At 50.8% G+C, this 23,956-nt stretch overlaps 9 protein-coding genes across 9 annotated transcripts; 5 read left to right on the top strand and 4 right to left on the bottom strand.

Moving 5' to 3' along the window:
- Nucleotides 1–597: 597 nt before the first annotated feature.
- Nucleotides 598–2,169, top strand: NCS57_00361200 (uncharacterized protein; the record flags this gene model as incomplete). Its single annotated transcript, XM_053053597.1, has 7 exons — nucleotides 598–837; nucleotides 885–1,084; nucleotides 1,134–1,227; nucleotides 1,278–1,616; nucleotides 1,676–1,805; nucleotides 1,865–2,014; nucleotides 2,066–2,169. The coding sequence occupies 7 exons, from the start codon at nucleotides 598–600 to the stop codon at nucleotides 2,167–2,169; spliced, it is 1,257 nt and encodes a 418-aa protein (XP_052915757.1).
- A 1,466-nt stretch (nucleotides 2,170–3,635) lies between these two features.
- NCS57_00361300 (Aldo-ket-red domain-containing protein) lies at nucleotides 3,636–5,301 on the top strand (the record flags this gene model as incomplete). Its single annotated transcript, XM_053053598.1, has 12 exons — nucleotides 3,636–3,682; nucleotides 3,738–3,825; nucleotides 3,882–3,895; nucleotides 3,954–4,038; nucleotides 4,094–4,113; nucleotides 4,163–4,235; nucleotides 4,294–4,435; nucleotides 4,496–4,560; nucleotides 4,631–4,759; nucleotides 4,813–4,928; nucleotides 5,002–5,165; nucleotides 5,228–5,301. 12 exons carry the CDS (start codon nucleotides 3,636–3,638, stop codon nucleotides 5,299–5,301), a joined length of 1,017 nt encoding a protein of 338 aa, XP_052915758.1.
- A 1,075-nt stretch (nucleotides 5,302–6,376) lies between these two features.
- On the top strand, nucleotides 6,377–7,504 carry NCS57_00361400 (Glyco-hydro-cc domain-containing protein; the record flags this gene model as incomplete). The annotated part of the gene is made up of 1 exon (XM_053053599.1): nucleotides 6,377–7,504. The coding sequence occupies one exon, from the start codon at nucleotides 6,377–6,379 to the stop codon at nucleotides 7,502–7,504; it is 1,128 nt and encodes a 375-aa protein (XP_052915759.1).
- Nucleotides 7,505–8,644: 1,140 nt separating this feature from the next.
- Nucleotides 8,645–9,693, bottom strand: NCS57_00361500 (uncharacterized protein; the record flags this gene model as incomplete). The annotated part of the gene is made up of 4 exons (XM_053053600.1): nucleotides 8,645–8,779; nucleotides 8,838–8,872; nucleotides 8,934–9,392; nucleotides 9,456–9,693. 4 exons carry the CDS (start codon nucleotides 9,691–9,693, stop codon nucleotides 8,645–8,647), a joined length of 867 nt encoding a protein of 288 aa, XP_052915760.1.
- Nucleotides 9,694–11,395: 1,702 nt separating this feature from the next.
- Nucleotides 11,396–12,758, bottom strand: NCS57_00361600 (FMN hydroxy acid dehydrogenase domain-containing protein; the record flags this gene model as incomplete). The annotated part of the gene is made up of 3 exons (XM_053053601.1): nucleotides 11,396–11,553; nucleotides 11,605–12,685; nucleotides 12,756–12,758. 3 exons carry the CDS (start codon nucleotides 12,756–12,758, stop codon nucleotides 11,396–11,398), a joined length of 1,242 nt encoding a protein of 413 aa, XP_052915761.1.
- Nucleotides 12,759–13,721: 963 nt separating this feature from the next.
- Nucleotides 13,722–15,845, top strand: NCS57_00361700 (uncharacterized protein; the record flags this gene model as incomplete). Its single annotated transcript, XM_053053602.1, has 3 exons — nucleotides 13,722–13,861; nucleotides 13,912–14,462; nucleotides 15,553–15,845. The coding sequence occupies exons 1-3, from the start codon at nucleotides 13,791–13,793 to the stop codon at nucleotides 15,843–15,845; spliced, it is 915 nt and encodes a 304-aa protein (XP_052915762.1). The 5' UTR covers nucleotides 13,722–13,790.
- Nucleotides 15,846–16,111: 266 nt separating this feature from the next.
- Nucleotides 16,112–17,632, bottom strand: NCS57_00361800 (uncharacterized protein; the record flags this gene model as incomplete). The annotated part of the gene is made up of 2 exons (XM_053053603.1): nucleotides 16,112–17,528; nucleotides 17,574–17,632. 2 exons carry the CDS (start codon nucleotides 17,630–17,632, stop codon nucleotides 16,112–16,114), a joined length of 1,476 nt encoding a protein of 491 aa, XP_052915763.1.
- Nucleotides 17,633–18,464: 832 nt separating this feature from the next.
- Nucleotides 18,465–20,332, bottom strand: NCS57_00361900 (MFS domain-containing protein; the record flags this gene model as incomplete). The annotated part of the gene is made up of 5 exons (XM_053053604.1): nucleotides 18,465–18,746; nucleotides 18,795–19,189; nucleotides 19,240–19,655; nucleotides 19,707–20,048; nucleotides 20,112–20,332. 5 exons carry the CDS (start codon nucleotides 20,330–20,332, stop codon nucleotides 18,465–18,467), a joined length of 1,656 nt encoding a protein of 551 aa, XP_052915764.1.
- A 686-nt stretch (nucleotides 20,333–21,018) lies between these two features.
- NCS57_00362000 (Glyco-hyd-65N-2 domain-containing protein) lies at nucleotides 21,019–23,292 on the top strand (the record flags this gene model as incomplete). The annotated part of the gene is made up of 1 exon (XM_053053605.1): nucleotides 21,019–23,292. The coding sequence occupies one exon, from the start codon at nucleotides 21,019–21,021 to the stop codon at nucleotides 23,290–23,292; it is 2,274 nt and encodes a 757-aa protein (XP_052915765.1).
- Nucleotides 23,293–23,956: the final 664 nt, after the last annotated feature.

Below are 23,956 nucleotides of genomic sequence, written 5' to 3' on the forward strand. Positions count from 1 at the left end.
TTTTCCGGGGTTTCTCAGCTCTGGTGCCATGTCTATTCAGCCTTCTTAAGGTGGGCTACTAAGTCGCCATCATGCAAGGATCATGGCTCACTCATGTCAAGACCAGTGCCTGAGCCTGTGGGGCTGGTTCCTCTCCTCTCCCAGCCGGACTCTGAGAGGGGAGTGGCTTCTCGCGGCCTGGAGCGTCTGATACCTCAGGCTGCTTGGCATCAATGGCATCTCCGTTGGCCACAGTATCAGAGGGCAAAATAACATCACAGGCCTGGTAGGTCAGCCTCTGGGGGGGCCGGGGTGTTGAGGTGAGTTGGGAATCTGAGCATTATATATGCTGGAGCTTCTCCCTCCTACCGCAACTTCGATTAGCAACTTCTTCAATTCATCATCAGATTCAGCCTCTCACACGATATTCTCATTCAATCTCCCTCGCATGAACCTTTCACTGTCCACTGTCGTTCAGCAAACAAGCCCCTACTCAACCAACTGTTTCCGTCGCCGACATCGAAACCAAGCTGCCATCCGGTTGACCATCCTCATCCACAAGTTCCCCATTTACCGACACCCATTACATTTGCTTTGCACAACTTTCTACAAATCACCATGTCTGGAGTAGAGATCGCCGTTCCAATCGCCCTATTTTGCGCCAAACTATTCGCCCAGCTTAACATCAGTCTCCTGAACACAAACAACGATGCCGAAGCATTTGTCATGCTCGAGAGCAACGTCATAGACGACATTTATGATGCGTACTTGTTCCATGGGAAACTTATGAGATGCGTGGGAAAGGAGGAACTTTTGAAACGACGTGCAATGGCCGCGATTCGCAAAACCGAGAAGGCCGTGCACAGATTCCACGAACGCCTTAAGCGGAAAAGCAACAGAAACAGTGTAAAGAGCCCTACAGTAGTCACATGAACTGCGACGCCCCAACTGCTGCTTGGATCATGAGATCCAGCGTCCATTTTCAGCAAGCCAAACACCAATTTGGCACCAATGAGGCACAGAAAGGAATTCCTGTGCCTCACCTGAAGGACCCTGAGAGCAGTCTGGGGGATCGAATTCAGGATGGAATGCTAATAGGCATCCAGTAGGTTCCTAAGATGGAGGCCAATGTTCACGTAACTGACGCAATATAGGAATGACCTAGAAGACTTCTTCAATAAGCAACTTGACAAGATACAAGAGCGTATCCGAGATTTGATGAGCAACTGGCATACAGGCGGTAGACTCGCAAGTTTTACAGCTTCATTTCACTTCAAGGGTACTAACAATCCAGGCAGCACTACCTGTTGCTTTCTGGAGGACTGGGTAGCTCGGCCTACGTCCAAAAGAAACTCCGGGACTTTTGCGCCAGACACGACGACCTGAAGAACACGCATGTCATAGTGTCCCATTGCCCTCGTATGGCCGTTTCAATGGGCCTTGTTTACGATGCTATGAGCAACCGGACGCTGCTGGCCGAGATCTGTTGCCGAACGTCGTTCGGCCTGGTATTCCGGATGCCAAACGACAAATCGCTGGTGTCAAGATTGAGATCAAAGTTCAGAGGTTTCAAGCCATGGGGCTTTCATCGTAGTCGAGACACTCTTGTTAGTGGTGTCGATTGGTTCATCAAGCAAGTCAGTTTACTTCACCGCACCCCTTGTCTAAAGGATGCCGCCTGCTGATACGATCCCAGGGTGACGGAGGTGTCAACGGTCGCGAGGCTACGCACCCGTACAATGCCTCCTTCAAGACCAATGCGCCACGAGTCTGCGATGTTGAAATCGTAGCATCTCCAGACAAAAGTCTCTCGCCATCCGAGAAGGGTATACCAACGACGCAATCTCACCCAGATACTGTGTACATCAAGCTAACGGAGCTGAAGATCACCCGCAGAGTCGTGTCTTGATACACGTCGACCTCGAGCATTCCGACCCGCTCGAGGAGTTTACCACCTGGCGACAAGAATCGTACCTCACATTCCCCTTTTTCGTCAAGGCGACAATCGAGCCGGCCGAGGTGAAATTTCGTTGTGGTGAGTAGAACTCCAGACAGTTGGCCGAGTCATACCACTGACCCCGAATAGTTGACAGCAAGGGGAAGGAGGTGGGTGAGGGGGTTAGTTTCTTTGCCGATGGCGGGCATACCATGCGCCCGCTTCTCATGGGCTTACGCGAAGATGAGGAGTAGGAGAAGAGCAAGCAGTGTGAAGGTTTGGGTGCTCGTCATTGTTGGATATCGTCGGTTTCTTTTTCTTCTTGTCGTTCTGTTATTTCGAATCAGCGGTCACCATGCCTCATATGTAGCTCAGAATACCGTGGTTACCTGAATACGAGTTGCGAGTAAACGTTGGAACGGCCCGCCTTGTCACCCCGGCCTTGCCCAAGCCTGACCTCCGGTAGATTGGCAAGACCACGAGGGCGCTCAAGCGACGGGCTTGGCACTGCTTTTACTGGCATCTGACGGATGAGGCTTGGTACTGTGAGAGCGGCAGGGGGAACCTTGGATCTGCACCTGGCCACCCCAGGTTTGCCAAGAGTCACTTGGTGGTCGGTTTGCCCTACTCCACCACTCAACATTCTTGATTCGCAAGGCAACAGCATTCCCACCAGTGAATGTGTTCTTTGAAGGCCGATTCAGAATTCCCATCCTGGATAACAAGGACGAGGTTTCAGGAGATATTCGATTGCTGTTGTGGCTTCTTGACAACCTCCCAGTCAAAAACGTGCGCTTGTACTTGAAGGCAGAGGTCCTGTGTGATTGGTGAGCTGAACCATCACCAGGGGTCCATGGCGGTTACACTAACCGTGTCTAGATGGAGATCGCCAGCGCCAAGGCCAAACTTCTCTTTCAGGACCATCTTGCCGCCTAACGGCTTGGATTGCCCGGCCGACACTACGATCATGAGTACTCGACACATACGGGATAGTCCAAATACGGTATGTAGGTAATTGATTAACATCTTGGAAGAAAGAGCATATTTCTTCGGCTCTACAGGCACCTGTTGGGGAGATGAAACACAGTGGGGGTAATGTAAGTTTAGTAGCTCTAGCCTAGCTTGTTATCCGAGCCAATAAGTGGTGAGATGGTGACAACCCTGGCAGCCTGAGTGCGGGAAAGATGGTGTGTACACCGGTTGATACCTAATCAAAGAAATATCACTCTATCTCTAGATGCTTCTGCAGCTCAACCTCGTTGTCACACCCAAGCCTATGGTTACCGTCGCAGCAGACATGGTGGAGATGAGTGAGGGCAATGTATTGCTGCTTGTTCCAACCATGGAGGAAGAGCCTTTGGTAGTTGCTTGTGCTTGGTGATCAAGAAAGTCGTGTTGGGAGGACCAAGCCCTTCAGGCTACAAGTACCCTGGAGGTACTTCAACAGGTACTGTACTCTTAAGCCGCTGCTGGATGAACTTGGGCGTTCTCCGCCCAGACCTCTAAGCTGATGGAGAAATGTGATTGGAGCGCCTCAACTCCAGGCTCTAAGATTTGTAATCCATAAATCGCTCTTCTATGAGCAACACATCTTGTAATTGCCGCTGCGATACTTGTGCGCATATAAAGCCTCGGTCGCCCTGAGATCCAAGCGACAATCTCATTCAACCACGCCATTTTGAAACAAATCGCAACTTCATACCGGAAACCCTTGTTCACAATGTCTCTTGGCAGGAGAGTCCTTCTCAACAGCGGGCACAAGATCCCGTGAGTGACGAAAATTACCGCAAGGCGGGGAGATGGCTGACGCATTTGGTGATAGCCAGCTGGGTTATGGGACCTGGCAGTCGTCGCCTGGGGAGGTTGCTTTGGGTGTTTTTGAGGCCCTGAAGGTTGGTTACAGGCATTTGGTAAGTTCATAATTATAACTTGTTAGTGGTGTCGTGCCCTACTAACATAACATCAGGATCTTGCCAAAGTGTATGGGTCGCGTCTTTTACACATTTGCGTGCTCCACCGCGGCTAATGTCACTTGCAGATACGGAAACCAGCTCGAAGTTGCCCAGGGTTTGAAGAGGGCTTTTCAGGAGATTCCAGGTCTTCGACGTGAGGACATCTTCATCGTATGTGCCATCTCCCCGACTGGAACTCAGCAGCTCACTCAGGTCTTGTAACCAGACATCCAAGTTGTGGAACTCGTGCGTACTTTTCTTATCTTGCTATTTGCTTCACTCACATCCTACCTAGTCAACATGATCCCGAAGTTGTTGAATCTGCCCTCGACGACTGTTTGGAGGAACTTGGTCTCGAGTATCTTGATGTAAGCAGTTTTTGGAACATGAACCTCGACATGATGTTGCTAGCCTAACACGTCCAAGCTCTACCTCGTTCACTTTCCAATCTCGTTCAAGCGGAGCTCCGTCCATGTCGGTCAGGACCTGTTCCCACTTACCGGGGGTAATCAGCCCGATGGTGACGTCGTCATTGACGACACAATCTCGATTGTTGACACCTGGAGAGGTAAGTAAACATCCCTTGCCTATGTCTAATTCCAGTCGCTCATGTTGGTGAAATCTGCAGCCATGACCAAGTTACCTCGATCAAAGGCTCGATCAATCGGAGTGTCCAACCACAGCCTTGAACATGTAAGTTGACGTGAACTGCAATATTTGTGATGCTTCCAGACGGGCTAACACAAGTACTGTACTATTTTAGCTCAAGGCAATTATCAACGGTACATCTGTCGTTCCAGCAGTCAATCAGATTGAGCGCCATCCCCTGCTCAGGCAGGACGATCTGATTGCCTTCTGCAAAGAGAACAACATCCATATTACCGCCTATTCCGTATATCCTCTCAGTTCCTGTCTTGTTAGAGGTTGAACTGACTTTGCAAATAGGCTTTCGGGAACAACATGCTCAATGTCCCGTTGCTCTTCTCCCATCCAGACATCAAATCACTGGCCGAGAGACTCTCCCGCGAGAGAGGCGAGGATATTACCCCCACTCAGATCTTGTAAGCACCGTCGCGTATCTTTACAGTATATCAGTACACGTCAATCTAACACGGCCCTTCCACCTTGTCGTAGGCTTAGCTGGGCTCAGAGCGGTGGGCACAGCGTCATTCCCAAGTCGGTCTCCCCGGCTCGCATCGCCTCAAACTTTGAAGAAATTGATCTGTCACCTGATGACCTCCGAGTGGTTGAGGGAGTAGGCAAGGAACAGAGACGGTTCAACATCCCGTACATTGCAAGTAAGTAATAGCTGGGTTGACCATGAGCAAGCGATGATGCTGATCGAGGGAAATCCGAACAGACAAGCCACGGTGGGACATCAATCTTTTTGGCGACGAGGCTGAAGCACCAGCAACGCACAAGGTCATTATCTAGACAAATCTTTCCTGTGTTTCGGTGAGGATCTCGGAGGGATAGCAGTGGAATGGTAACTCGCATATGTACCTGGTACTCTTGGCCTCAGTGGCGGCTCATGTATCAAGATTACCTTGGTACTTATTCTAGACAGAGCAAAGTATCCCGTCTCGATGGATCTCATGCTTTTTACCGGCCCTCCCGCCATCGTTCTATAGCAGTGACGTCTCGTGCTCCATGATGTGTCATGCATGTACTCCCCTGGGGAGGCATCCAATTCAAGCCTACCATCTCGTTTACGTTAATTGTAATAATGCGTCTCAAAAAAGACAAGCTATCAGCCATCTGAATGCGACGCTTTTGTCTCTCTTTGGCCTTTGAGCGGGCGGTCAGATCAACTGCACTAACAAGGTCAAAATCCCAACGGCCAACATCAGCCGCTCTGATTTAACGCAATCTGCAGGCTGGACATGTTCACATCACAGCAATCTCGGTAAGACACCAAAAGACAAAACTAATGGCTGCGTTTCTTGATCGGGAATTGCTACTTGCTGATCAATACATCACTTGAGCCTCCAACACGTGGCTCAGGCGAGGACACTCACCCAGGTCCCTTGCGATACGAGGGTGCTTGCGCTAATGCGTGAGCCGTCGAGACTAACGGGCGTTACTAATGACCTTTTCATCATACTAGGTTCTCTGGGAATATCCATTCGTGCTTTCTTTCCGCCTCCCCTTCAATTTCACTTGCACCAACCCCTTGTCTCAGATTCAGTTGATCCACGCTCATCAGACGATTCGAGTCAGGGAATGAGAGCCGCACTTGAGCATGGGTTGGTGGAACATTCCCAAAAGTTTGGATGGCGATGAATGCGTGTGAGAAATAATAATAACAAAAGATAGTATATAAATCCAAGCATCGGAAACCAGCCTGGTTACAATAGTTTTTTCAAACCAGCCACTCTTTTTTCCACTTCTTCCCACACTCATTTAGAACACAGGCGTTGTACGCAGTTCACTCTTTACTTCTTGTGCTTATCACGTATATCATCTTATACTTGAACCAGAAAAAAACTATCCAAAGACAAAAGAAAAAATGAAAATCCAATCGCTTCTTTTGGCTACCTATGCGACCCTTGCCGCCAGTCGAGCTCTGCGTTGCAAGCCCCATGAGCATCTCTCGTACCATCGCAGCAACTATACTTTGCCCGGAGGAGAGCTGGCCTCAGGCACTCCTAGCATCTCAACGGATGAAGCTATCGCTTCGTATGGGCACAGCACTCCCTCGTCCCTACCCCTGAATGTGACCACCTTAGCCAGCCTTACTCGTACAACCGGCCCAATCGAGCACCATTCATCCTCCAACCTTCCGGTGGAGACGTCTCTACCTACAACTACAGCTTTCGTTTCCGTGTCGACCACCACCGCCACTACTGTGCAGCCCACTTCTCCCACCATTTCACTTGTGGCGGTTAAGTCCAGTGGTGTACCAGAAACTGTCAACTCTGACAAGCGACCTAAGAAGGGCATGTCCTTCACCAACCAAGACGTGGCACAAACCTGGGGTCAAAAGAAGATTGGCTGGGCTTACAACTGGTGGACCGGTCGAGGTGACATCCCCAAGGAGATGGAGTATTATCCCATGGTCTGGTGTCCCACCAAGATTGGTGTGGACGGCTGGACAAATGATGCCGAGGCTGCCATTGCTTCTGGATCTAAGCATCTGCTGGGTTTCAACGAGCCGGACCAACACGGGCAGTGCGATATCCCAGTGGAGCAGGCTGTTGAGGGATACAAGAGTTACATGAACAAGTTCAAGGGACGAGCTCTCCTTGGTTCACCGGCCGTCACCAACAACCCCGCTCCTCGAGGTCTCGACTATCTCAGCCGGTTCCTCGACCAGTGCGGCAACGACTGCCATGTCGATTTCCTCGTAACCCACTGGTATGGGGTGGAGCAGAATGGAGTGTGGAACTTCCAGCGTCACGTCAACAAGACCATCGAGCTCGCCGAAAAGCACGGTATTTCGCAGGTCTACATTACCGAGTTTGGAATGACGGGAGCCGACGTCGAGACGACCAGTTCTTTCATTGAAGAAGTTGTGCCTTGGCTGGACCAGAACGAAGCAGTTGGTGGATATGCGTACTTTGGATTCTACGACGGCATTCTGATGAAGGGCGATGCTATCAGTGAGCTTGGTCAAGCCTACGCAAGGGCGGGCTAGAAGCTTGTGGTCATCATTCTGCTCTGCAGGGAGAATGTCGCCTCTCGCTTGACCCCTCTTTTTCTCTTCTACTTGGCTCCAAACAGTCTTTGTCTTTCTTTTTGTCCTTTATTACCTAGTATTTTACCGTACTTGTCTGTCTGTGCTGGATCTCAGACACATGCATTTACCTCGGAATAAATTGGCCCCTGTTCAGCTGGCTCCAAACTTTAGTTACGCGCCCTTAGCAGTGGTACAACTTGCAGGGAATTGTTGGCCACTCTATTGAAGAATCACTTAGCCCTATCCCATACCGAAAGTCCATAGCCTTGAGATAGATGAAGACAGCCCAAGCTGGCCGCGTTCGCCTGCCTCGCGAAAATTCTCGAAAGGTATGATCATGGATTCTGAGGCTGGCCGGCTCACAAACGCTCGCGGGGAGCGCGGGGAGCGCGGGGCGACGGGAGAGAGTGACGTCAAAGAAAAAGCGATAACTGTCGTTGCTCAACAATCGTCATTCGGGACTTATCAGAAGCCGCCCATCACTCGCGTCGAATTACCCCGAGGGCGGCGGCCGCCCCTAAGCAATTTGACAGGTTAAGCGAGCGTACAGGGGTGAAGATCGACATCGATCGTATGACTCTCCCGAAGCTAGGATGCGGCGGCAGGTGTTCTAGACACTAGCGTTGGCGCAAGTGGTTAATTCAGGAAGAGTTTGAATCACCGGCGTCGTCGATCGTTGCTCACCTTTTCGAGCCTCGAGTAAGGTAGAGGGAAATGAGCCTTTGGCTAAGTCGACTTAGAAAACTAACGATAAGAAAATCCTGAGTGGCACTTTGGTATGGTACCTGGGACTTTGGGCTCCGACATAGGGGTAGTCACTCACTCGTCAATTACGGACTTTTGGGTAATGGCAGACAAAGCGTTTTTTAAAAGTGTTTTCATCTCCAGGACATGGAAAGCCCATCTCTCTCGATACCCCGTACAGATTTTGCCCATACTTCATAGTTCTGTTCTCTTTCTTCCCAACTCAAGGCGCCCCTGCCACCACAAGTACAACACAATCCTCCTGCAGCATTGGCTGTTTCGAGATGGCAGGTCTTCCTTGCTATTGGCCTTCGTAGGAATAGTGCACGGTGTTTGTGGGCTTCCTATCACCCACTACAAGGCACTACTGTTCAGAATCTGGATGTTGAATGCCACGGTGTTCATCTCTCTGGCACTGTCGCCATACTCTGGATAGCCGGGCATTCCGACGATGCTGTGTCGGTCTGTAGAGGCGTGAATCGTGTCCCCCTGTGTCAATGTTAGCACCGGGATAAGAGATAAAAGGGAAGCAACTTTGCTGGCGTACATCCTGCACTTTGTGGTCGCCCAAGGTATCATCCGCTAAGGCAGTCAGCAAACATATATTACGATTTCATGAGATATTAGAGGGATGTGTCATTACGTCCGAAGGCTTTGCCGTTATGGAGGATCCGGTAGGAAAGGTTCCGAGTGTCACGGTACTTGCAACCAACGCTTCGAAGCGTGAAGATGAGATCGCTGACCGGAGTACCGTCATGAACCGAGAAAAACCTGTTGTAATACAAGCCATGCAGTTTGACTGCAAATCTCGGGCCTTGGAAATGACTTTCATAACTTTCCGTCGGAGAACGGTCCAGGCGAGAGATCTCAAAGTGCAGCATCCCCACGGTATCATGACCAGTGGTCTGAGACTCAGAGTTCTGCGGGGGTACCAGGGTGTAGCTCTGAGTGAAACTCCCGCCTTGAATGAGGTTCAGTCGATGAAGGGGGGGTTCCGTAGTCTCGACGGCCAGCTCTCCTGAGATGTCGTTGACGCTGCCCGAGTAGATCTTGATGGTGTACTCCTTTTGAGAGGAGAAGGTGACAGACATGGCCTCGCGCTCTAATGATTGGTATCAATTCCATCAGCACCTTGCTACATTGGTATCAGAAGAGCGTGACTTACGAGACATGGTAATGACACGGTCACCTCTCTGGGCGACCTTCACTGCGTGATCGCTGGCATTGAACAGCGGGAACAAGCCAATCGATGGAGGCATTTCATTGCGGGAGGAGTCATCAGGACCGGCAATGAAGCGATTGAAGATGATTTCCAGGTCGCCCAACTTGATGGTGTCCGACCGCCGGATGTCGGGATTCCATTGCGTGAATGGTCCGACGATTTTGTCACCAGCTGTCTCCATGTCGATGTTTTAGGTCAGGTTCGGTTCTCAGAAAGTATGTAAATGCAGAAAAGGAAGTAGATGTTGAGGGAGGATTGAAAGTTTCTCCTTGTGGGATTTGAAGCTAATCAAGTAGTTGGCTGGTTTTGAACGTGGCGACGCGCCAGTAACAGAATGCCGGCTGTTGATTCAGGCCCACGGTCATGATGGTTCACGAGCCTACACTCGATGAGAAGTGACATAGCCTGATTAATGACAAAGAAATATATGAGCCGTTTATGCCACATCATCAAACGCGGCACACCACGTATCCGCTGTCTCGGGTCGCTGCATGACTAGCGGCTTGAACAGACCTTTCACTCAAAGAACGACCCGTTTGGCCATGGAAAAAGCACACGGCTTACACCGTAGATGCAGGAACTGAGTTGGTATCCTCATCTCTGAGCGCTCTCCAGCCCGGACGCCACGTTTGTTTGGTCCCTCATGTCAATGACACGTGGGTATGAAGCAGTTGTTGGCAACGGTTAGATACAGATGTAACAGACCGGGAGGGGAACAACTCACGGGCTACAGCTTGTGGTGATAAAGGAAATACATCTCATGACCATAGATCCTTAATCACCTAGTTCAGCAAACATCGTTCTTTGTTGAGCAGATGTGCAAGAGTCTCATATCCAACAAGGCCAACTTTTGTTGGGAAACAGAGCCCGTCGAACATAGCCACCAGACATGCCGTGATCCTAATCTCCCGTTTTCATATGGATGCTTCGATATCTACAAATTGTCTCTAAGTATTTGATGAAGCGAGACATAGTGTCTTGCCCTCTCACATGTCCGGCGTACTGAGCCGGGCCCGGACCAAGACCGATGGTCCGAGAAAGGTGTGGGGCACTATCGGCGGCTCTCGGCGCTCCGTCATCTCCGGCCGAATTCACCTCCGGGACGACGATGTGGTCCACAACGTGGGTCATTCTTGCATCCACTCATGAAAAATCTGCTCACGATGCAGAGGGACCCCATCAACTTGCTTAACGAAGCCGCTTCCCATCGGCCGCGTGGCCTAATGGCTAAGGCGCTAGATTTCGGTCTCTGAGCTCCCGAACTCTCTAGAGATTCCAGGTTAGTTCACTCACAACATCAGCCATCGAATCCCTCACTAACATTGTCAAAAGGTTCGAATCCTGGCGTGGTCGAATGATCAAGCTCAAATTCCTCTTTTTTTGTCAAATTTTTCTCGTGTAGGTGGATACGGGGAGGATTTTTTTGCCGTCAAGCCCTACACCACGACGGCAAGCACGGTTGGCAACTGACTTCTTTGTTCAAAAGAACTTGTTGGAAATATGTATGGGCTTACATGAATTTTCTTGTTCAAGTTCCACTCAACAAGTCTTGGGTGTCATGCGTTACGTCTTGCTCAGTATTTCACTTACCCTACAGTTATATCAAAACTTGATGCATTTGAATCTTACCCTCTTCAGAAATCTTGCCGGAACCTGTAAAGAGATCATCACCCGTGCGTATAGTGGATACGAACGCCCTTGCTGCGTGGTAGTCCTCTGAAAGGCAAAAGGTCTTAGTTATCGTCATTGGTTCAATCAGGTCTCTAGTAGAGGCCATCAGCCAAATTAGCAACAGACAAAGTTGACTACACATGACAGCATCAACTGCAATCATGAAACACCGTAACCTGAAATGTGGCCACGCAACAAATAGCCAAATCCCTTTACAGCAATGCCTTAGGACGCCACTTCGCATATGGATGTCCATCTAGGCCAGGAACGAGGTGATCCACGGCTCCCGTGTTCACCAACCCAGGGTGGACTTGAGAGAGATCAGTGATACCGCAAAGTCTCATGGTTGTCTCAAGTTCGTCTTTGAGTACTGTGAAGTAATTAGCTCAGGCCGATGTCAGTTTTCCGAACAAGTACTTACTCTCGACATATTTCTTGACACCCTCTTCACCATAGGTGAGAGCGTATGAGAATCCCCTACCCACCCCCACGGCTTTTGCCCCCAGGCACAGTGCTTTGAAGACGTCGGTTCCACGTCGAATACCTCCATCTACCAAGATCTCGAGCTGGTCAAATACTTCAGGGCAGTTCTTCTGAAGTTCGAGAAGCAGTAGGATGGTCGCTGGGCTTGTGTCCAAATTCCTGCCGCCGTGGTTACTTAGAACGATACCGTCCAGCTTGTGCTGAGCCGCGAGCTTGGCATCCATGGCGGTCATGACACCCTTGAGCACGATACGACCAGACCAGGCCTTCCGCAACCAAGCGATGTCTTTCCAGCTGAGCGAGGCATCCACCCAGTTACCCATGATGCGTCCGTAGCCACCACCCTTGCTGTCGCTCTTAGCTTTGGAGCCACTTGGAATAGACAGACCCTCCTCGGCCTTTGCTCGCTCGTCTGCCTCTCTCTTACCGGGAACTGGGCCGTCGACAGTGACAAATATCGCCTTGATTCCTAGTGCCTGAACTCGTGCAAGAAGGTCCTCGCTCTTGCTCCGGTCCTTATTGACGTAGAGCTGGTAAAAGAAGGACTGGCCAGCATCTCCTTCTTTGACAATCTCTTCGACCGGGTACGATGCCTGTGTTGAGATAGTCTGGATGACATTGTTCTCCTTGCATCCTCGCGCAACCGCCTTCTCGCCTTCAGGATGAACCAGTTTGGCCATGGCAACGGGTGAGAAGTAAAACGGGACACCGCTGTCGCAACCAAGGATTCTCTGCTTCGTGCTAACCTTTTCAACATCAACCATTACGCGAGGACGCAAGATCATTTGATCATAGCAAGCTGCGTTCATGCCCTTTGTTATCAGATCTGTCGCTGCTGAAGAGTAAAAGGCCCATGCTTTGGGGTCGAGGGTCTTTGAAGCTACTTCTTCAAAGTCAAGGGTGCTGATCAACGAGTCGAGAGGAGGTTTCTCTCCGGGCTTTGAATCCATGGGCACCGTTGCCGTCGCCGGTGGAAGATTGGAAGCCCCTTTGCCAGGCTGTTGAGTCTCGCTGCTAGGCTGGTTCGTGTTAGCCAACTGGGCTTGCTTGGTGAAGCAATAAACGAGCTGCGGATGGGCATGCACACACCATGATGAAGTAATGATTGTTCGACGGAGGTAGTTCACAAAAAAGTGCGGGGTCCCCAGATGTTTGTTGCTATGTATTCAGTGATGCTTTTCTTCAACCTCGCGGGGATCAACCACCGAGAGGCGGGGCCAACTATTTACAATGTTGAGCGCCCCACATGGACGCCGTCAGTGAGCTAATCAGAGAAAGGCAGGATCCTTAACTCGGTGCTCTCGGGGTAACTGTACGCAGCGGTTTAACCGGATTTAACAGGCGGTGATTTACAAGGACACCAAGGTTGATTAACGGCGGCTTTTTCGCCGAGCTGACGAGCTGACTATATCACGTGATCGGAATAATCTCCGTCGTTTAACATTTCGACCGTTTTCTTAATAGATATTGGATAGAACACGTAAATATATGGCCATGGCCTAGAAACCCTGTATAGTGTTGGCTGAAACTCAGGGAGTCAAGGGTGAGGGTTAGCCAATTGGACAAGTTCAGATCATGTGCGCGTTTCAGAAGGAACCCCGCTATCAAAAGAGGGCATGAGTCTCACTCATGACGAACACATTTTTCCCTCCTCTTGATATCCTCTCAGTTTTGAATTGCTTCTTCCTCAGGCTTTACCATGCCGTTCCACTCGCAATCTCAGTCTTCATTCGTCGCCCGTCTGCCGTCTGAGGTTCGTGAAGCGATTTATCTCGAACTCTGGCGTTGTGTCGGCCTGCGGCAACACATTGTCCCTCATGCAAGGTATCGTCACGATGGGAAACTAAACGAGGTGCATTTGACCCGATGGCCGTGTACGACGGAATTCTACGTCGGCAATCGCCTGCAAGAGGAGGTCGATGCCTTGCCTATCGCAATGTTCAATTCTGTCGGCAAGCTCGCAAATAACATTCCTTATCGTCGAAGACATTATCCTCGTGGATGAACCATTGGTCCTGCGAGGAGAGACTCTTTGAATGTGTGGTCGAGCGATGGGACCCTGAACATTGTGAGAAAGTCGAGGAATATAATGAGCATGAATGTTGGTGCAATCTCAAGAAACAGATGGCGGCCAAACGAAAAGATTCTTCTGCTCTAGGCTCGTATATGGCCATGCTATTGACATGCAAGCTCATGTACGTGAATACGACAACCCCATTGTACTAAATCTAACAAGCAAGTACAGATCCTCAGAATGCCTAAGATCCATCTACCAATCCACAACCTTCATTGTAACGGATTACTTGGCTGTTCAAGGACTCTTCGGGTCTTGCAACTCACACCCAATATTGAGGGAACGGAGGGGCTTCTACGAAGACCGCATAAAACCGCCCCCAGCCTTCCTCCAGTATGCCCGTCACATCGAAATCTCGCTTGACCGGAACTACCCTCTGCACCATCGCTGCTGCTGGGGCATGGCCACAAGAAAAGAAGCTGATGAGAATTTGGCGTGCCAAGAAGGCGAGCCTTGCGACGACCTGGAGCCCGAGGCCCACGAGCCCTGTGACTTTCACTGGCTACACCTTGAAAGGTTCAGAAACCTAAGGAGTCTGAAAATATGGATTTCTACCAGAAACAGTAACCTGTACGGCGGTTTATTTACCCATCCCACCGGCGTTGAGGAGGTGGACTTTGAGGAGCTGAGGACACTCCTCTCGGGTCTTGCCAACGTTGAATCTGTCGTCTTGAGCGCCCCATTAAGTAAGCATGTTGAGCCTGATGAAGGCTATGTTGAAGGTATTGCAAAAAATGGACAACTGAAAGTTTGGAAAAGAGGTGAAATACTACCTCTGATGGTAAAATGGAGCATGAAAGTTGAATAGGTATCTCGGCATATGCCGTGAAATGGGGTTTCAGGTAAATGGGAAGGCAAATTGCAGGAGTAACTTTTTCATTATTCTTATTGTCTGCAATGACGACAAGAGAGTAACATTTTTAGCACCACCGCGGCGTTGAGAATTCCTGTAAACAAGAGACTGTCTCTGCTCCCATTAGGACCTTTGCTTGGGTTGCATCTCTAAGAGCCAAGGAGCAATTTTCAAAGGTTATGTTCTCTTGCACTCTTCCATAAGCTGCCAAGATAATAAATAATAATTTAGAATTAACAGCTTCAGGCCATTAGTTCGAAAGTTTATTTTTCTGGCTCACTCCGGATGCCTGAGGACAAAGTAAGAGGTGTTTGCACTTTCATGGAATCTCGAGAACTTTAGACAGACGTAGCCTTGAGTTCCCGTAATATGCTCACATTTAATTCATTACAGGGCAAGAGAGCCGAGGAGTTAGACTCTTGGGTTTCGCAAGACGCCACACTAATAAGACTACTTTTACAGGCTATAATAGACGTAATAAATATGCATGCGCATTGCAAATTAGGTAGCTCGGTACGAATCTTTCCCCATTCAGCCTCGCTTAGAGCCCTTAGGACCTTTGTTAAGGGCCTGTCACTGTGCTCTACTTGTGGGTTACGTGAGAATACTTACTACACCATTGCGCTTGGGTTTGTTGGCTGCGTTCGTCACTGAACCATCAACCCATTCAGCAATTACTCACTCGCAAACCCGGGCCCCTTTCTACTCATTAATCACTTAGCTCAGGGGGAAATGCTTTCTCGCCTCCCGTGATTCTCCAACTGCTTGTGTCTCTGCATCAGCGTTACACAGCCCCTGAGCAAGTCTCGGCTGGGGATATAAATACTCTTGCACATGCCCACTCACTTGACCTCAGGAGACTCAGCACCAGCAAAGAACAACTCACATCAAATCAAAACCTCAACTATCCATTAGACCACCAAGGAACCAACATCACAGAATGTCCGCTGTTTGGCCAGGCTACTATACCACCCACAAAATACCCATGGAGTGGATCTACGACCAAAAGGTGCTTATAGATGCCCTCACAAAGATTTACGGATCGAATTACATGTTGACTCGGGGAGCCGCCCTTATGGTCGTGGACACAACACAGAGAGAACCCGAGAAGCTGAAGCAGAAGCTCGTGAACGATGACATAATTCGAGATCCGAGCTGTAAATGCACCAATTGCCAGAGAATGATTGAAGACCTCAAGCCGAAGGATAAGGAAGTGACCGAGGAAGGCGCTGAGGGATTGGATATCCAATAAAGGCGAGCGTGTGGTAACTGGAAAGTTTCGTGGGCCTTAATGCCGCGCTCTTATCTCGCCATGCCTGCAGGATAACTCTTAATGAACAAGGGAGAGCAAAACGTCACCAAGAGCCCCGGTGTTTAGGATAGTGGGCTCGATGTCATACTTTACCAGGGCCTCAAAGGCAGTGTTTTTTAGGCAGTTCACAAATAGGGTTCCAGTTGCTAGAATAGAAAAGAAACCTTCTCAATAAAAGACTCGATTCAGACTCTAGCCTGCAAGTTTCACTCCTTGCGAATAAGATGATCGAAAAAGTCTCCCAAAAAGTAAGCCGACCTCTTGGCATACCTCGTCTTCTCGGGACTCTCAAAGTCTATCCAAGTACATCCAAACCTATCCGAGTAGCCCGCAGCCCACTCCCAGTTATCCGTAAATGTCCACCCGAAATACGACTTGGTGACAACGCCTTCTTGGGACGCCTTGGCAACTTCGGTGAGATAGCTCTTGTAAAAGTCGATTCTGAAGGGGTCTTCGAGGACGTCGTCGGGTCCTTTAGGTTTCCAGTCATGTTCGCCTTGGGCGGTGGTGCCATTTTCAGTGATGTAGATTGGCACGCCGTAACGGTTCCAGATCCAGCGGAGGAGCTTCGCCCATCCCCAAGGTGTTGTGCGGAGCCAGTATGTGTCACTCATTGGTCCTCGAGGTTGGCCCTGCTTATTCTCATCGGACTGCACAATGTTGCCCTTATGGTCATTGATATCAGCAGGCTCATCGCGATGACGAACGTAAAACGCAGAGTATGAGTTCATGCCGTAAAACTCAGAGCTACCAAGAACGAGCTTGCTCTCCTCTGGCGTAAATCGCGGCAGACGATCACCGAGCTGAGCTCGCATCGACGCTGGGTAATCTCCCGTCTTGTACAAAGGATCGGCAAACCAGGCAATCTCAAACTCTCGTGCCCGTTCCGCGGCCTCTTGATCTTTAGGGTCATCGGCATCCCAAGGCTCGGACCAGTTGCCGTGGAGTGTGATCATGATCTTTCCTTGCTGGGTTGGCTTGAATTCTTTCTTGTACATGTCTGCCACGTAAGCGTGGGAGACGAGCTCCGTGTGGCCGATGGTGAAGGGCTCAGTGCTGCTGTCGCCTTCTTCGTTGCGGTCGCGGAAACTTGAGCGAGCTGGGGCGTGTACTCCAGCGGCATAGCCGGCCAGGGAGTAAACGCCGGGCTCATTGTATGTGATCCAGTTCTTGACGCGGTCTCCGAATCTCTCAAAGCAGACTCGTGCGTAGCGAATAAAATCGGGCGTGTAAGCCTCCTTGTTCAGCATACCCCCATAGCGATCTTCTAGGGCTTGTGGAATATCCCAGTGGAAAAGGGTGACGAAGGGTGTGATGCCGTGAGCGAGAAGCTCATCAATGAGTCGGTTATAATAAGCGATGCCCTCTTCATTGACAGGGTCATCTTTTCCGCCAAGAGGAATGATGCGTGACCACGCAAGCGAGAAGCGGTAACCCGTGGCTCTATACTTCTTAAGCCAGGCGACATCTGTCTTGTACAAATCGTAGGACCGCACAGCGTCATCGCCAGTGCTCCCATCCTTCACCTTTCCGGGCGTGTGGGCAAAGGTATCCCAGATGGATGGGCCTTTTCCATCCTTATCCCAAGCGCCCTCAACCTGGGCAGCCGCTGTAGCCCATCCCCTGCTCGTTGTCAGATCGACCTCTTGGCCTGATGAATGAACTCACCAGATAAAGTCAGGAGGGAGAGCTCCCTTGATGGATTCGTCAAACTCCTGAGAAGTCATATTGTCAGAAACTTGTGATAGTGGACAATGTTGAAGCAAAAAGCCTACTCGCAGAGCCTACACAGTCTAGAAATAAAACCCCAAAAACGTGACGACACAGGATTTCACCATCATGCGTTGTCAGAGGGGAAAGCATGCATGCATTAGTGGAGGTTGTGCTCACGAGCGCCCGTCCCCGTGTCCACGAGAAATGGTTCGTTGGAGGATCGGGCCAAACTCTCCCGATATTGGCCTTATGAGTAGCCGAACCCCTCTCACTTGCGCACGAATGGGTGAGAGCCGCCATTCGCATGTCGCGGGCCGTCGGTCCGTCATCCCGTAAGGAATCCGGGGGACCCTCCAACAGCAAACCCCAGCCGGAACAAGGCTCATTTTTCATTGGATGGTAATTAGCCGTGCCGTCGGATCAGGAACGTTTTGTGGTCTCGCGTATCTGCCGTGGTGAAGAGGAGGAGGTTAAGCATCTCAATTACACCGCCATTACTTGAGCCTCCATACGAGAATCTATCTACTTGGCAAGACGTGGGGACTCATGAGCTCTTCTTTCTAGAGTTCTCGAGTGGTTTACTCACAGTGTTTGTTGTCTAGTATAACCAAGGTCCAACAATTATGGATGAGCAATGTTGCGAGCGTGGCTACGGGAGCAGGCGAAAATGCCAGCGTTGAATCCCTTGTTTTTATAGCCCCCTTTCACAAAAATAGACCAAGTTATTGCAAGTTAACAAATCCAATGTTATTGAGATTAGTTATACGGTCATGAGAGCAAACTATCCGAGCAGACTAAGGTATCATATGGTTCATATCATAAACAAAGTGGTCTCATCAACACATCCTAAACCTCCACAACGCCCCCATTCCGCGCGCGGAGCTTCTCCGCCTTGAGCGAACCCCACTTGGCGTCGGCAACCTTGACGCTCAGCTTGACGGGGTTGGCACCCTTGGTCTCAAAGATGTGGTCGATTTCCTCGAGGTTGAGCTTGCCCGTCTCAGGGAAGACGAAGTAGGCGATGATCAGCTGGCAGAAGTTGTAGACGATGTAGACGGCCCAGATCTTGTAGCCGATCTTTTGGATACCGACTGAGATGCCGTAGTTGTGGACGACACCGGCAGCGCCCTGTAGATTGTTAGTGTTATATTGATGGGTATGGAGATGTGGGCTTACCTGGAACATGGTGTACATGGCCATACCCTTGGCTCGGAGGGCTAGGGAGAGCAGTTCAACTGGGTACAGATTGTGCATGGTAGCAATGAACGAGGCACTGCAGACCTGGAAGCCATAGATCCAGAAAACCGTGAGATACGACAGGTATCGTGCGTTTTCCTGCTGCTCGACCTGCCAGCTAGTGATGGTGACTGCAATCTGAGCGACAATAATGGCAATCAATCCGGCAAAGATTAGAGTGCGTCGACGGAAATATTCGATGATGTAGGCACCGAAGAGGGTAAAGACGAAGTAGGTAGCCGTCAGACCGAGGTTGATACCTAGAACATCAAGCTTCTTGGTGATTCCGATGGTCTCGAGGGCGGGGTCCAGGTACATGCCGATGATGCCACCACCTAAAAGAGTCAATTGCGTTTTTTACACGATATATGCATGCATGACTTACCATTCCACTGTTGAAAGACAGAGTACAGAGCAAGGATACAGGTACGGAAGGCCGCGGCCTTGGTGAAGAAGACGCGGAAATCCCAGGTAGCACGGAAACCCACAACACTGGTCTCGATGGACTCGTCAATCTGGGACATCATGACATCGACAAAAGGATGGTTGACGTCTTCAGACGAGGTGAAATAGCGTGAGATCATGTGGCGAGCCTTCTCCCTCTGTCCCTTCATGACCATGTATCGAGGAGACTCGGGGCAGAGGAAGTAGATGGTGCAGCAAACAAAGGCAGGGAAGGCGGCTTGGATGAGGAAGGCGACTCTCCAGCTCCAGTTGCTTTCCCAGTGGGTGAAGCCCATCATAATTCCGATGATGGCGAGGGAACCCACTTGGAAGAAGGCACCAAAGATACCGACGATGCTGTCTCCTGTGTCAGCCAAGTAAGGGTGGGATGGTAGAGGCTGTACTCACTGTCCACGGATATGTGGAGGCGCAACCTCGGCAATGTACTGCGAACTCGTGCAAAGCGCAGTGCCGAAGCCCAGGATGAAACGTCCAGCCATCAGACAAGCAACGTTAGGCGAAGCAGCTTGGATGGCGGCGGCAGCGACAGTGAGGAAGCAGCCGGCAAAGTTGACGCTGCGTCGACCGACCTTGTCAGCCAAGCAGAGGAAAGGTGCACCGCAGAAGTTGCCAATGGTCATGAGGGCGTTGATGACGCCAAGCGTGGAGCCCTTGTTCTCGAAGCCAAAGTAATCGTGCCAGTGGGTGTTGGAGTTGATACTGCTGATTACACCCCAATCGATACCGTAGCTATGTCAAAGTCAGTTGCTGTTATACAGAAGCATGTCTTTCTTGCTCGTCAAGGGCACTCACCCAGCCTGGTTAACGGCCATGACAAGCATGATGAGGAAGAGACGAAAGCCGGCCCTTGATCGTAGCTTCAAGGCTTCTCTCGACTTGGTGACCAAGTGGTCCTCGGTGATGCGAGCCGCGACAACCTCCTCAACGGCAACGCCAGCCTTTGCGGCATCGGCGTTGACGTCTTGGTAGACGTTGTGCTGCTCAACGTGTGCAACGGGCTGTCTTCTCGCCATGGTTCAAGGTAGTTGAGCAAAGAGGATGGAGAGTGAAACCTTGTCTGGCGAGGAGCCGCAAGTGTCTTGCCGGTACTTATATAGAGATGCCCAATGTAACCGTTGCAGTTGGATCATCCTCTAGTCTTGACCGAAAGGCAGCCGTGCTGGAGCCGGTACCGCGTCCACGGGATTAAACTTGCGGTGCCGCACCCTGGCATTGCATTTACCACATCCTTTGCTCATGCCCCAGACAATTAACCAACCCACCTGCTCATGTGCCCACGGGGCATTTTGCAAAGTTCCTGGTCAACCCTACCCGAAATGGGTCCTCTATGCTTTGCCGATCACTCACGGCTAAAGTCGAGCAGAGCCAAGCTTTGCCCAAAGCTTATGACTCTGGGGTCGGTCCCCCCCTGTAGACAATAATTCCTCGAATCAGAGCATCCAATTCCCCTCATACCCCAGCCGCCCACTTCGGTATGTGGGTTGCTCTGGTGGTTCTGGGGTTAAAAACAGCGGTGCAAGACGGTCCTCGTGGAGGATCAGTTCATACACATAATCAGGCTAGCAAAGGCACGACGCAGCATCCTCACATTCAACCAACAAGACGGCTATTCTTACGCTCTTGTCTCCTTTCCCTTTTCAAGACTGATTCCCGTCCCCGCAACCACTAGGCACCGGCAAGCCGGCGCGCGTTTCCAGCCATGGACGACGCCGATCAGGACCTGGCTCTGCACTACACCTCCCCCGCATCTTCGTGGTCTGAGGCCCTCCCTGTAGGCAACGGCCGGCTGGGGGCAATGATCTACGGGAGAACTACCACCGAGCTGCTCCAGATCAACGAGGATTCTGTTTGGTACGGCGGCCCGCAAGATAGAACCCCCAGGGATGCTCGCCGCAACCTTGGCAAGCTTCGAGAGCTCATTAGAGCCGAGAAGCACCACGAGGCCGAGGCCCTCGTGAGGGAGGCCTTTTTCGCCACGCCAACTAGCATGCGGCATTATGAACCATTGGGAAACTGCACTCTTGAATTTAACCATAGAGAGGAGGATGTCTGCGACTTTAGGCGACGTCTTGATCTGAGCACTTCTCAGAACACCACTGAGTACACGTGCCGAGGCGTTTCTTACCGACGGGATGTGATTGCCAGTTTTCCAGAAAATGTCTTGGCGATTCGATTCGAAGCTTCGGAAAAGACGCGCTTTATCGTGCGATTGACGCGAAGGAGCGATGTCGAGTGGGAGACCAACGAGTTTCTCGACAGTATTCGAGCTGAGGACGGTCGCATTGTTCTTCACGCTACGCCGGGCGGAAGAAACAGCAATCAATTGGCTCTCGTTCTTGGAGTTTCTTGCGATGCGAATGATGGGAACGTTGAAGCGATCGGCAATTGTTTGATCGTCAACGCGACTCGTTGCGTGATTGCCATCGGCGCGCAGACGACATACCGCGTCGACGACCCAGAAGCGTCAGCTCTCCACGATGTCGACGAGGCTCTCAAGAGGCCTTGGACCGAATTGATCGAGCGCCATCGACAAGATTATACCAATCTTTTCGGCCGAATGTCGCTTCGAATGTGGCCAGACGCAAGCCATCTTCCGACCGATGAGAGAATAAAGAACAACCGAGACTCTGGGCTGGTGGCATTGTATCACAATTATGGCCGCTATCTCTTCATCTCTTCGAGCCGAAACTCGCACAAGGCCTTGCCCGCGACACTTCAAGGGATTTGGAACCCATTCTTCGCGCCGCCCTGGGGATCCAAGTACACCATCAACATCAACCTCCAGATGAACTATTGGCCAGCTGCACAGTGCAACCTGCTTGAATGTGCATACCCGGTCATGGATCTTCTAGAGAGAATGGCTGAGCGAGGCAAGAAAACGGCTGAGACAATGTACGGCTGTCGAGGCTGGTGCGCCCATCACAACACAGACATTTGGGGTGATACAGATCCCCAAGATACATGGATGCCTGCCAGTCTTTGGCCGTTGGGAGGTGTCTGGGTCTGCATTGATGTCTTCAATATGTTGAAGTATGAGTATGACTCTGCTCTACATAGCCGAGTCGCTCCAGTGCTTGAGGGTTGTGTCGAGTTTCTGCTCGACTTTCTCATTCCATCTGCGTGCGGCAAGTATCTTGTTACCAACCCTTCACTTTCACCAGAGAACACCTTTTTGTCGGAGTCTGGCGAGCCTGGAATTCTCTGTGAAGGATCTGTCATTGACATGACGATTGTTCGCATCGCGTTCGAGAGCTTCCTTCTCAGTGCGGACATTCTCAACCAAGATCATCCCCTCCGAAGCCAGGTTCAGAAAGCTCTTGACAAGCTACCGCCCCTAACTATCAATGACGACGGATTGATACAAGAATGGGGTTTAAAGGACTACAAAGAACATGAGCCCGGCCATCGTCATGTCTCTCATCTCTTCGGCCTCTACCCTGGAGAATACATCGATCCCATCACGTCGCCCGAAATGGCCACCGCCGCAAAGAAAGTGCTTGAACGGCGGGCCGCAAACGGAGGAGGTCACACTGGATGGAGTAGAGCCTGGTTATTGAACCTACATGCTCGCCTTTTCGACGCCGAAGGTTGTGGACAGCATATGGATCTGCTGTTGGGAGGTTCAACTCTACCCAACATGCTGGACAACCACCCTCCTTTCCAGATCGACGGTAACTTTGGGGGCTGCGCCGGCATTTTAGAATGTCTTGTACAATCTCGAATCAGGCCCGAGGGCGTGGTTGAGATTCGCCTCTTCCCAGCCTGGCCGGCTGCATGGTCATCTGGCAAGGTGACAAAAGCAAGGTTGAAAGCAGGCTGGCTCGTGTCCGTGGCGTGGCGCGACGGGTCCTACCCAGAGACATTGATCCTGGAAGCCACAGAGCCTGAAACCCCTGACGCCCATGTCATCTTCCCTGACGGTGAGGGAGTCCTTGTCACCGGAGGAGACCCAGGACCCCGTCACGTTCAATAGAGAGGAGGAGAATAAGGTTATTGATAGTTTCCTATTTTATTGATACCGCGATTCTGCATTTTTGTTCTCATTTTGAGAACATGACTGGAAATTATTAACGCAGGGACCCAAAGCCTCGCTTCGAGGTGCAGAATGTGGCGTTGCTCGGTTGCCTGGTGCCTCCCTTGCCCTGCCAATCAGGCAGTCTTTTTGCAAATTGTACGTTATCAAAGTTGGCAGACCGTGTGCGGTTATGCCTTGGACAGTTGACTGTGGCTACAGTGGGCGTTCTCGGCGTTAGGCGCCAACATAAAACGAGCTGAGTGGTTTCGAGCGTCCCCAGTTACTCCCTTCCTCCCTACTACCTTAAAATCGGGTGATCGCTTCTTGGCCTGCTTTCGGGCTCTAGTCTTGCACAATTCAAAATTATTTCTGATAAATGGTTCTCCATGCCTTCGGACCAGTCGAAAGGGACGCCATATTCCGGTCGCGTCAACCCGCTGCCAGCATCCCCCCAGTTTCAGACTGTCTTCACATGGGACACCGATCAATTTAATGAAGGCTTGACGCTATAACTCTTGGTACTATCGTTCGATCGTGGATCTGGTTCCAGCTTCTTAATGAAACCTCGAGTGTCGAGTTGCCACGCGATGTGTCAAGGATCGCACTCATGCCTGGGGTTTGC

This window comes from Fusarium keratoplasticum, chromosome 3, assembly GCF_025433545.1.
Source record: "Fusarium keratoplasticum isolate Fu6.1 chromosome 3, whole genome shotgun sequence".
NCBI classification, from domain to species: Eukaryota; Fungi; Ascomycota; class Sordariomycetes; order Hypocreales; family Nectriaceae; genus Fusarium; species Fusarium keratoplasticum.